At 34.3% G+C, this 13,694-nt stretch overlaps 1 protein-coding gene across 1 annotated transcript in view; it reads left to right on the forward strand.

Annotated features, from left to right (window-relative positions):
- Positions 1-13,694, forward strand: part of ADGB (androglobin) — a 244,091-nt gene that overhangs the window by 193,362 nt on the left and 37,035 nt on the right. The window contains exon 26 of the mRNA XM_074187787.1: positions 5,475-5,662. Coding sequence (XP_074043888.1) covers positions 5,475-5,662 — 188 coding nt within the window. The remainder of the gene's footprint in view (positions 1-5,474; positions 5,663-13,694) is intronic.

Raw genomic sequence — 13,694 nt, forward strand, 5'->3', positions numbered from 1 at the left:
TTGTTATTTCCCCTTATTTCCCCCCACTCCCCTTCCCTTTCTCCATCCCCCCTCCCCTTTTCCCTTTTAATACTTGAAAGGTTAGATGTTTTATAAGTTAACTGAGTATGTGTAGGTTGACTTTAAGCCAAGTCTGATGAGAAGATTCAGGTGTTTCTCCTCTACTCCTTTTTTCCCCACTATTACCATAGGTCTTTTGTACCTCTTAGTGTAATGAGATTTACCCCATTCAATCCCCTCCCTCCTCCCATCTCTTTCCTGTCCCCCGCTTTTTAGGGCTGTAGTGTTTTTTTAATATCATTCTATCTAAGTCATAGAAAATTCTAAGTGTCTGTTCCCTTTTAGTTCTGTATATTCTATCGAATAGAGTCAAAATTCCTGAGTTACTAGAGTCTTTCACCTAAGTGGGGTTAAAGCCAGTTACATCCCATTAGATAGTAGTCTCATGGATAGGTCATGAATGTCCATCATTTCTGGCTAGGTGTATTCTCTCTGTTAGAGTTATATTTCTCAATGTTTATGAGGATCTTTTTTTTACCCCCATGCTGGGATATAGCCAGTTTCAACTTACTGGATGGCAATTTTTTTTCTTTTACTGCCCCCCCCTTTTTTACCTTTTCATGTGTCTCTTGAACCTCCTGTTTGATGTCCAAATTTTCTGTTTACCTCTTGTCTTTTCTTCAGAAATTTTTGGAATTCTTCCATTTCATTAAATGTCCATCTTTTTGCCTGGAAGAGAAGGCTCAGCTTTGCAGGGAAGTAGATTCTTGGCTGCATTCCAATCTCCAGTGCTCTTCGAAATATCTCGTTCCAGGACCTTTGATCCCTTAAAGTTGATGCAGCCAGGTCCTGCATTATCCTTACTGTGGCTCCTTGATATTTAAATTGCTTCTTTCTGGCTGCTTGAAGGATTTTCTCTTTTATCTGATAGTTCTGTAGTTTGGCCACAACATTCCTTGGTGTTTTCATTTTAGGATCTTTTTCTGGTGGGGATCGATTTACTCTTTCAATAACTACTTTGCCCTTCGATTCCATGATATCAGGGCAGTTTTCCATCACTAGATCCTGTAATATTAAGTCCAGGCTTTTTTTCTCTTCAATGTTTTCAGGAACTCCTATAATTTTCAGGTTGCCCCTCTCGATCTATTCTCGAGGTCAGTGGTTTTGTTGATGAGGCATTTTACATTTGCTTCTATTTTTTATATTTTTTGATTTTGTTACCTGACTCTTGCTGTCTCGTGGAGTCATTAGTTTCTGTAGACTCCACTCTTTTTTTGGGGTAGGAGTTTTCTTCATTAACCTTTTGCAACTCCTTTTCTAATTGGTCAATTCTGCTTTTGAAAGAGCTTTCTATTTGACCAATTGATGTTTTGAGAGAATTAATTTCTTTTTGCATTTGCCCATTTGAAGATCTGAGAGATTTATTCTCATTTTGTATTTGTCTAATTGAGAATCTGAGAGATTTATTCTCATTTTGTATTTGTCCAATTGTACTTTCTAAGGTTTTGTTTTTTTGTTGCAAGGTATTAATTGCCTCTCCCAAATTTTCCAGTTGATTTTTAAACTCCTTCCTTATATCTTCAAGGAAGTCTTTCTGTGCTGAACACCAGATTGTATTCTCCTCAGAGGTTCCAGGGCTCTCTGAGTTGGTGTCTTTCCCTTCCAAGAATTTTTCTATGGATCCACCTTTCCGCTGACCCTTCTTCATTTTGCTGAGACCTGAGTTTTGGACGGGCTGGTTCACAGGGGCTTGGGATCACTAAAGGCTTTACTCACTGAGTGCAGTTTCTCTGCCTGGCCAGTATGAGGTGCTGGTTGCTTTCTTTTGAGTGTCTGTGACCTTGGTTGAGGCCCTCTCCTTTTACTTGAAGGGAGGAGTTGGAGGTATTGAATTCTTTTGCCTTCAATCATTGGTGGGCTTTACCCTGGCCTGAGGTCATTCCTCAGCTGGGCTGGTTCTTCTGCTCACAGACCTGGGCCTGAGGCAGAAGTAGTTTGCATTTGTTTGTTAGGGGAGAAGTCTGAGTTGTAATGGGACTCAGACCAGAGGAGCACAGGGATGGTGTCCACAGCTCCCCTGCTCCAAAATTCTCCCACCAGCCCTGTCCAGGATCTCCAGGGGGACAGCTCCAACACCAGCACCTCTGCTCCCCCGCAGACTCAGGCCCCCGTGGTCTAGCCCCACCTCTGATCCAGCAGGTCCGGCTCTTGGGCCCTCAGACTCCCAGTTCCAATTCAGCTGCTAGTCTGGCTGATCGGGGCTGATCCTCCCTCTGGGCCCAGACTCACCCGCTTGAATTCAGCCACAGCTCCTGCTGGAGACAAATTCTGAGGTAGATGTTCTTTCTCTTTGCTTTTCTTTCTGGGTTTTTTTGAGTCGGATTTCTTTTAAGAGGTTTGTTTCATGTGATAGATGGGGAAGAGATCAGGAGACTTTAGAACTATGCCTGTCTTCTCTCCACCATCTTGGCCAGAAGTCCTGAATTGACCTTTGTTGCACAAAATTAAAAAAAAGTTTTAATTTTATATAATCAAAATTATCCATTTTACTCCTGTGAACCTCTCTATTTTTTGTTTGGTAATGAACTCATCCCCCTATCCATAATCTGACCTAATTTCTTACATGCTTGACTAATTTGTTTATAGTTCTACCCTTTTGGTCTAAAACATGTACCCTTTTGTGCTTATCTTGCTGTTTGATAAGAGATTGGTCTTTACCTAGATTTTTACTTCTGTATCTTGTATATCTAATTTGTTTCATGATTAGCTGCAATCTATTTCTTACCTACTACCAGGTTATTTTGACAATTATGCAATGACAATTATACAGTTACAATTGTAATACAGTGGGAGATCTGAAACTGATAGGCCTACTTCCTGTGTTTTTTTTTCCTTTGATTTTTTTATATTTGTTTACCTTTTGTTCCTCTAATTGAATTTTGTTTTGATTTTTTCTACCTTGATAAAATGATTTTTAAAAAAGTGATTTGATTGGTACGACACTGAATAAATAATTTACTGTATATAATATTGTCAGTTTTAGAATATTGGCTTCATCTACCTAAGGACAATTTATATTTTTCAAACTTTTTACATTATTTCCAGTGTTGCTTTTCATAAAGTTCCCCTGTATAGTTTGGTATTCTATACTGTTCCAAGTATTCTATACTGTTCATAGTTATTTTAAAAGGAATTTCTCTTTCTAGCTGTTCTTGCAAGGTTTTGTTGGTGATATATAGAAAAACTGATTATTTGTATGGATTTATTTTATACTTAAACTTATTAAAGTTGTTGATTTTTCATTATTTTTTATTCGACTATTGTTCTTTAAATAAATTACTCTATCATCTGACTAAGGAGATAATTTCCTGATCTTTTTGCCAATACTTATTTCTTCATTTACTTTTTCTTGTCTTTTATGCAATATCTAGAATTTCCAGTACAATATTGAATAAAAGTTGTATTAATTGAAATGCTTGCTTTACTTCAGATTTTATTGGGGAAGAGCTTCTAAAGCTCATCTTCATTACAAATAGTGTTTCCTCTTATTTTAGGTAGATAATTTTAAGATAATAAGGAAAATTTCATTAATGCCCATATTTTCCAGTGTTTTAATAGGAATAACAGTTGTATTTTGTCTAAAGTTTTTTTTTCCTGAATCTATTGAAATAAGAATAGAATTTTGTTTGCTTTTAATATGATGAACTATGTTTATAGTTTTGTTTTGTTTTGTTTTGGGGTTTTGTTTTTTTAGTATTGAACCAATCCTGTAGATTTCTGGTCTAAATCCATCCTATAAGAGTATATGATCTGTGTAATTTATTACTATAATCTCCTTAGTAGTATTTAAATCTGTTACAATTATTTTGATAGGCAGCTACGTGGCACAATGAGTAGAGCACTAGATTTGGAACCAGGAAGATGTCTTACTGAATTAAAATTTGGCCTTAGATGCTTAGTAGCTATGCGACCCTGGGCATCACACTTAATTATGTTTGCCTCAGTTTCTTCACCTGTAAAATGAGATGGAAAAAGATATAGAATACCACTCCAGTATCTTTGCTAAGGAAACCATAAATGGAGTCATGAAGACTTGGGCATGACTGAAACATCTCAAAAACAACAAAATATATTGCTATCTATGGAGAATTTTTTCTCATCAATCTTGCCTGAGATACTAGCCCAACAATGGAATCTGATTCAACCTCATGCCCTCTTAATCCACATATACAGTTGTATATCTAATCTTCTTATTTCTACCTCCATAATATCTCCCATGTCCAGCCCCTTCTTTCTAATCACACAACCAGTTAAGTGTCCTCAGCATTTTTCACCTAATAGGTGGTAGACTACTGTATCACCTGCTTAATTTCTTACTCTATATCATGTCTCTTACCACTCAGTTCAACATTCCTAAAGCTAGCAAAGTGTTTTTTCTTAAACCTTTCTGGATCTCATCATCTTACTCCCCAATTCAGTAAATAAAAGTGGTTCCCTTCTCTCTGTACTTTATTTATGACAATTACTCCATTTGCAATCTTTTGCAATTGCAGGTTCTCATACTTGGAATCCACTTCCACCTGATTCCTGCTTTATACAAATCTTCACTTTATTCAGGAGCCAACACATATACCATCTTCTCCATGAATTCCCCCAACCTCTAAGACCCTTGCTATCTAGCTTATCTTTATCTATACTGCATTTATTTTATATTTTCTGTATATACTTTTGTGTTTTTTTCTTCATAAAGTATTGAATTTCTTGAAAGCAGGGAGAGTTTTATTTTTTATATTCATATCCCAATGCTTAGCACAATGTCTGACATCTAAAGAATTTGCTTAATAAATAAACATTTATGGATGGATTGATTGTTTTGCATTACAGTCTTCTTTACGGAGGTAAGTTATTCCCAAACAAGTCAGAGTTTCTCATTTTGAATTTGAAATACAAAATCATAGATTCATATGTTATAGATTTTAATAATGGATTGGAAATTTTAAACAGTCATCTTTTAACTTACTCAACTGAAGCACAAAAAGTTATGGTAACTTCCAGGATTTCATTCTAGGCTCTTTGACTCTAAATACAAATATCATCCAGTAGATGCTGTTTCTTTTTCTACTTAAAAATTTTAATAGCTAATTTTGAGGCAGAAATTCAGATTTAACTAGGACAGAGCTAAAGGAAGACTTGATTATGGTAATAACCATTATTTAGAGATGAACAGACATCATGGCTCTAGCTGGTTAGTTGGTGGATGAGGAGCAAGTGGGGACAGGGTTCATTGAGAATATGCTGCTCCTCCAGATCAGGAGAATCCATAGGTACCTCCAAATATATCTAACCTTGTACTCTATAAGGCTATATCCAGTAGGTGAGAGTATTTTTTTCATTCAAGATAAATTAAAATGTTCCTTTTTTCCTCTTGTATTGATTGTGATTTTAAAATGGATTTGTTTCCATTTGTTTTTTAGAAAGGCTACTCATTTGTAGCAGAAGCCTATACAAGTGATTTTTATGTAACAGCTGGAAAATGGAGACTCCGTATCATTGGTTCTTTTACTCCACTGCCAATTCTTAGTCGAGATGTTATATGCAATTTATATTCCATAAGGGAAATGAAAGAGTATTATCTTCCTAATGAAAAGAAGATCATGTTCAGGTATGTGTATATTTCAAAAGGGAAATTATTTTAATGATTTAATTTCTTTCTTAAATAAAAGCAACACAAGGTTTTTGTGAGGATCAAATGAGATGTTTGTAAAGCATTTAGCTATATCTGACAAATGGTAACTAATTGATTCTTGTTTCCTTCCAATAATGTATCGAATCTAAAGTAACCAGTATGCCTCCATAATATGACTTTATAGTCACTGATTCAACAGGAAGCTCAAATTAACTAAAAAAATTCAGACACAATTTAATGAAGGAAAATTTTTAAATAAGAAATAGTATATCTAGAGGGATTATCATATTGATGTACATGATACACTTTCAACATATGATTAAAAAATTTGGGCACAGGTCTTCCCAAAATCATAAATTGGAGTGTTAGTAGTAATAGAAACTTTTCTTATTAGATATGATTTTTAAATTATTTTAACAAAAGAAAATAAAAATTCCAACTGTGACATTTTTATCGCTGACTAAAGACAAATGAAGGTAAAGTTTAGGTCAAATGGAGAAAGGAAAACAAAAGGAAAATGAGAATGCCTTAAAAAGTAGAATTGGCCAGCTGGAAAAGGAGATTAAAAAGCTCTCTGAAGAAAATAACTCCTTCAAATGCACAATGAAACTAAATGAAGATGATGAGTTTGCAAGATATCAGGAAAAAATAAAATTCTTCCACAAAAAACCAAAAATTAGAATAAAATGTGAAACTTCTCATTGGAAAAATAACCAATGTTGAAATCAGATCCAGAAGAAATAATTTAAAAATAATTGGGCTACCTGAAAGTCATGACCAGGAGAAGAGCCTAGACTTCATTTTTTCAAGAAATAATACACCAAAATTGTCCTAACATCCTAGAAACAGAGAGTAGAATAGAAATTAAGGGAATTCCCCAATCACCTCCTGAAAGAGATCCCTAAAGAAAAACTTCCAGCAATGTTATAGACAAATTCTCAAACTCCCAAGTCAAAGATAACATTCTAAAAGCTGCCAGAAAAAATTCAACTATCAAAGCTCCACAGTCAGGTTTACACAGGATCTGGAGGCATCTACATTAAGGGTTCATAGGGATTGGAATATGATATTCCATATGGCAAATAATCTTGGTTTACAACTGAGAATCAACTACCCAGCAAAACTGAACATCCTCTTTCCTGGGAAAAGATGGACTTTCAATGAAACTGGGGACTTTCAGACTTTCCTATTGAAACAACCAGAGCTGAACAGAAAGTTTAATCTTCAAGTACAGGACTCTGGTGAACCATAGAGGGGGTGAACGAGAAGGACTAACTATGAGGAACTTAATGGTATTGAACTGTGTGTATTCCTGAATGGCAAGAAGATATTAATAACTATTATGAACTTTCTCATTTATAAGAGCTGTTAGAAGGAGCATATATAGACAGGGCACAGGAAGGAGCAGAATATAATCATATAATATAGTAAAAAGTTGGAGTTAATGGGTGATAAAGGAAAATAATGTAAAGAAGGGAAAGGAGAGGGAGAAGTTGCTAAGAAATTTCACTAAGAGTCAAGAAAAAGCTTTTTTAATGGAGTGGAATGGGGGAAAGCAAGGGGGAATGAGTGATCCTTTATTCTCATCAGAAATGGTTCAGAGAAGAAATAACATACACACTTAATAGGGTAAAGAAATTTATCTTACCCTAGAAAAAAATGAGAAGAAAGGGATGAAATAATGGGGAATGGGGGGGGAGAGAAGGGGGGGAATAAGTTATAGAAGAGAGGGAAGATTTTGGGAGAGGGTACTCAGATACAACACTCTTTTGGACAGGTACAGGATGAAAGGAGAGAGAGAATAGAATTAATGAGTGTGGGGAGGAATAGAGTGGAGGAAAATACAGCCAGTAATAGCAACTTTGGGAAAAATATTGAAGCAATAAAGAAGGCAACTCACCCCTGAGACAGAGCCATTGGAATCTGAACAGAGACTGAATTACATTTTTTTCTCTATCTCAATATTCTTGAGGTTTCTCATCTTCTTGGGGGGGGGATTTGTGTTTACTCTTATAGCAATTTATTGTAATAATATAAATAAACCAAAATCATACTTAAAAAATTAGAAGCATTGAAAATTTCCAAGCTCACAGAATTAGCATAAAAAACTGCAGAGCAAAAAAAAAGCCAAAAGGTTGGGGTAGTTGTCTACCCCAAACCTAGGAACAGAACTAGAATTTAAAGTAAAATGAAATCTTGTGAAAATGAGCAAAGAGCAGAAACAAACTTTGATAACAAAAATCAGATGATAGTGATGTTAAAAAAAAACTACAAGCAAAATTATAAAAGAAAAAAAGGAGAGAATTATATATAGTCCAAAAAGAATTTCCAGAATAGCTTAAAAGTGATGGAGGAAAAAAATTGTTTAGTGGAAAAGGATATTTAAAAGTTTACTGAAAATAATTACTTAAAAATTAGAATTAATTGAGCAAGTGGAAACTAATGATTCCATTAGACAAAAAACTAAAACAAATCAAAAGAATTTTAAAAAAGGAGAAAATGTGAAATATTGAAAAACCACCTGACCTGGAAAATAAAATAAGGAGAAATAAATTAAGATTTATCAGACCATCTGGAAGCCATGACCAAAAAATAATCAGCTATCATATTATAGAAAATTGTTCTGGTATGCTAGAACCAGTCAGTAAGATAGAAATTGAAGGAATTCACCTATTACCTCCTGAAAGAGATCCCAAAATGAAAGCTTGCAGGAATATCATGGTCAAATTTCAGAGCACCCACATCAAGGAGAAAATATTGCAAGCAGCCAGAAAAAATAATTCAAATATCATGGAACTATGATCAGATTTACAACTTAATTTAACAGCATCTAGATGAAAGGATCAGAGGGCTTAAAATAGTATAATCCTGAAGGCAAAGAGATTAGATTTACAAGCAAGAATTACCTACCTTGTAAATCCAAGTATAATCTCACAGGAGAAAAATGGATATTCAATGCAATAGAAGACTATAGCATTCCTGATAAAATGATCAGAACTAAACAAATAGGAGATTTTCAAATATGAGATTTAAAAGAAAGTACTATAAATAATGAAACACTGTCAATAATAAACATAGGCACAAATAATCTTATATCAATAATAAACATATTTGTATCCAAATTCTTAAAAGAAAAGTTACATGGATCACAAGAGAATATAACTCTAGTAAGAAGAGGGATCCTCCACTTTCCCCTCTCTCAGAACTAAATAAATCTAACTACAAAATAAATAAGAAAGAATTAAGAAGTTGAATACAATTTGAGAAAGGTTAGATATGATACACCTTTGGAGAAAATTGAATAAGAAGATAAAGAGTTAGTTTTATTTTAAAAACCAATTAAATAGACATTTTTATTTAAGTAAAGAAGAAAGGAGAGAACAAAATTGATAGTCTTGAAATTTTAGTGGGTGATTGTGCCACTAATGGAGTTGAAATCATAGCAATTGTTAGGAGCTATTTTGTTCAATTTTATGTCAAAAAATCTGACAATCTAAGCAAAATTGATAATTATTTACAAAAATATACATTGTCCAGATTAACAGAAGAATATATAGAATGTTTAATCAAATATGTCATAAATGAGCTCCTTAAGAAAAAATCTCTAGGAATAGATAGATTTACAAGTGAATGCTACCAAACATTTAAGGAATAATTAATCCTAATACTAATCCTAAAATTATTTGATAAAATAGGTAAAGGAATCCTACCATATAACATTTTTTGATGCAAATATGGTTTGGATACCTAAACTAGAGAGAACAAAAATAGAGGATAAAACGATTTCCTTAAAAATTACAAATATGAATATTTTTAAAAAAATACTAAGATCATACACTATGGTTGGGTAGGATTTAAAACATAAATTCAGGACTTCTGAGGCAGAGCCAAGATGGGAGTGTGAAGCAAGTTTTCAACTGGAGACATCCTGGAAATGTTTGGTGATGTACTGTCTCATCAGGGGGAAAAGGTAAGTAAAGTCCAGCTAGGCAGGAGAGTGGGGATGCCAGTAGGAGGCTTCTAGCCACAGTGCAACCCAACTTGATAGCAGGCCAGTAGGGAGGGTGTCAACCCCAGACAAAGTCTGAACTCTAGAAACACTGGGGCAATAGACAGGATTGGATTGGGAACAAGTCACTGCAAAGGCAGAGCCTGGACATAAAGAAGGAAACAAAGCTCTGCTTAGGCAATACATGGGCTGCAAGTGATAAGCCAGGCAACAGACCCCAGCCTTGTCACAAAAATCTTGGGACTATACTTCTTATCCTTTAGGAGCAGAGTTCAACTAGCAAAATGAACCAAAAAACCAACAACACTAAAGGTGCTAACCATATAAAGCTATTATGCAGATAGCAATGATAAAAATGTCATCTCAGAACAAAAGAACAGTGACAAATTACCTACAAGGGAAGCCTCAGAGGAGTTTATGAATTCAATTCAAATCCAAAATCTCACAGAAAAGCTTTAAAAATTCTTTAAAAAACAAAGAAGAGAAGAAAAAGGGGAAAAAGAAATGAGAGCCAAATGAAAATTTTAAAAAATTAACCAAAGAAATCAACTCCTCTAAAAGGAAAATAACCAACTGGAAAAGGAATGCAACTCCTCTAAAAAGTAATATCAACAACTGAAAAGGGAGTGTCGCTCATCGAAAAGTCAAATTGACCAACTGAAAAGGCAATGCAGCTCAGCAAAAAGTAAAATTAGTCAACTGAAAAGGAAAACAACTCATTGAAAAGTAAAATAAACCAACTTGACAAGGGAACACAAAAGCAAACTGAAGAAAATAAAACCATGAAAATTAGAATTGGATAAATAGAAACTAATGAATCCATGAGCCACCAAGATTTCATCAGACAACATCAAAAGACTTAAAAAAACTGAAGAAAATGAAGTATCTTTTATGAAAAACAAATGATGTGGAAAATAGATCCAGAAGACATAATTTCCAAATTCTTGGTCTACCCAAAAACCTAGATCAACAAAGACCCTAAAAAAATAACTCTTGGGGCAGCTAGGTAGTACAGTGGATAGAGCACTGGCCCTGGAGTCAGGAGTATATAAGTTCAAATCCGACCTAAGACACTTAGTAATTACCTAGCTGTGTGACAGTAGGCAAGCCACTTAACTCCATTGCATTACAAAATTCTAAAAAAAAAAAAAACCTCTCAGGAAATCATCATGGAAAACTGTGCTAATATACTAGATCAAGAAGACAAAGTAGTTCTTGAAAGAATACTTAGAACACCTCCAAAAAGAAACCACAGAATAACTCCAAGGACTATCATAACCAAATTACAGAATTCTCAAACAAAGGAGAAAGTAGTACAAGCAGCCAAAAAGAAATAATTTAAATGTAAAGAAAGCACAATCAGAATTACACAGGATTTATCAGCTTCAACATTAAAGGATCAGAAGGCCTGTAATATATTTTGGAGGGCAAAGGATCTTGGATTAAAACCAAGAATGTACTATCCTGTAAAATATCCTGTCAGCAGATAAAATGGATTTTCAATGGAATAGAGGACTTCCAAAATTTTCTGGTAAGACCAGAAATGAATAGAAAATTTGGCCTTCAAATACAGTACTCAAGAGATGCATAAAAAAGTGAACAGAGTGTGTGTGGGGGAAACAAACCAAAAACATTAGTCAAGAATATTAAACTGTAAACCTTCCTGTGAGGTAAGATAATACCTGTAACTCTTGAGAACTGTCTGTTTTTTAGGATAGTTATTTGAAGGGAATATACTTAGAGGATATGGAAATAAATAAGACATGAATGCAATGTTGATTATGACAGTAGTATTTCCTATAGAGACAGAGGGAGGGAGAGTATTTTGAGGATCTCTATTTAATTTAATCACAAAGTGGCTCAACTTTCCTAGATACTCTAGTTAAGGAGAGTTGTAGTACAATTGGGACAGAAGGTGGAGTAAGCTTAGAAGAGTTGGACAAATAGATTAGGGAGTGAACTTCTCTTAATATATCACTTTAGTAAACAAGGATCACAGTGCTATGGTTGGAGAGCTAAAGGTACAGAGGGAGGGCAGCTAGGTGGCATAGTGGATAAAACACCAGCCCAGAGTCAGTGGGTCCCGAGTTCAAATCTGTTCTCAGACACATAATTATTACTTAGCTATGTGACCCTGGGAAAGTCACTTAACCCCACTGCCTTGCAAAAACTAAAAAAAGGTACTCTGGGAGAAAGTTTGCCTCATACTTTGGGGTACTATAGAGAAAGAGGAGGAAGAAAGTATTCTTAGAGGGACTAGACATGAAAATATCATTAAGAGAATTTGCTTTGCTTGATGCTTTGATACAATTGAAGGGAATGTGTTCTTTTGAGGGGAAGTATAAATGGTTCATGAAATGATTTGATTTTGCAGATGCTTTGACTCATGAGTATGTGTTCATTGAAGACACTTGAAAAGAGGGGTAGTATAAATCGATTATAATTTTATTATGATTTATGACTCGAGTATTTCTAATGTAGCAAAAGAGGGAAGTGTACTTAGTGAATATAAGGTAATTTTACCTATCAATCAATCAAGCAATTGGTCAATCAACCTTCAAGAATGGTATTTCGATCAGGATGGATAATTTTTTTTTGACAAAATGTTTGACAAAGGAGTTGTAGGTACAAGATAGGATAAAAACAATAAAGAAATAAAAAGGACTACACTAGGAGAAGGCTAGGCATTAGTAGTTAAATAATACCAGGTGAGGAGTCACAGAGACCTATCAGATCTCAGGAAAGTAGGGAGAATGTGAATACTGAGCAAATCCTACTCTCAATAGAATTGACTCAGAGATGGAATAACATACATTCCCAATGGGGAAGTCAGGGTGGGGGGTGAGGTGGAAAGGAAAGAAAAAGGAAGAAGGGACTGATAAAAGGGAAGGTGAAGGTAAAATGAAAGTAAAGTTAAAAGAAATTTAAATTTTAAAGTAAATTTAAAATAAAAGTTAAAGGGGAAAGGGAAAAAAGACATTGGTGAGGAGGAATTGGAAGAAAGGAAAGATAAAAGTATAAATGAGGAATGATAGCATAGAGGGAAATACAGAATTAGTAATCTTGACTGTAAATATGGATGGGATAAACTTTCTCATAAAATGGAAGTGGATAGTAGAATGGATTAAAATCCATGCTGTTTACAAGAAATACATTTGAAGCCAAGAGATACATACAAGGAATAGGTAAATCCCTGGAAAAATATATTATGCCTCAGGAGAAGTAAAAAAAAAAATCAGTAGTAGCAATCCTGATCTCAGACAAAGAAAAAGCAAAAATAGATCTCATTAAAAAGGATAAGGAAGGAAACTCCATTTTCTTAAAGGGGCCTATAGGCATTGAAGTTATATAATTTTTAAACTTATATGCACCAAGTGGTATAGCATCCAAATTCTTAGAGGAGAAGCTGAATGAATTACAGGGAGACATAGCAAAACTATAATAGTTGGGGATCTCAAACTCCTTCTCTCAGAATTAGATAATTCTAACCACAAAATAAACAAGAAGGAAGTTAAAAATGAATAAAATCTTAGAAAACTATGATATAATAAACCTCTGGAAAAATACTGAAAGGGAGTAGAAAAGAATATATCTTTTTCTCTGTAGTACATGGCACCTATACCAAAATTGAACACATCCTAGGGCATAAAAACCTTACAATCAAATGCAATAAGTAGAAATAATGAATACATGCTTTTTCAGATCATGATGCAATAAAAGGTACATGTAATAAAATGTCATGGAATGACAAAGCAGACATTAAATGGAAACCAAATAATCTAATTTTAAAGAATGAGTATATCAAACAGCAAATCATAAGAATTAATCAACCATTTCATCCAAGAAAATGCCAACAATGAGATCATAATATTTTGCATAACTGCATGCCAACAAATTTGACAACCTGAGGGAAATGGATGAATATTTACAAAACTCAAACTACCCAGATTAACAGTAGAGAGAAATATAATCCTTAATAATCCCATTTCAGAAAAAGAA

The sequence above is a fragment of the Macrotis lagotis genome, chromosome 5 (genome assembly GCF_037893015.1).
Source record: "Macrotis lagotis isolate mMagLag1 chromosome 5, bilby.v1.9.chrom.fasta, whole genome shotgun sequence".
NCBI lineage: Eukaryota > Metazoa > Chordata > Mammalia > Peramelemorphia > Peramelidae > Macrotis > Macrotis lagotis.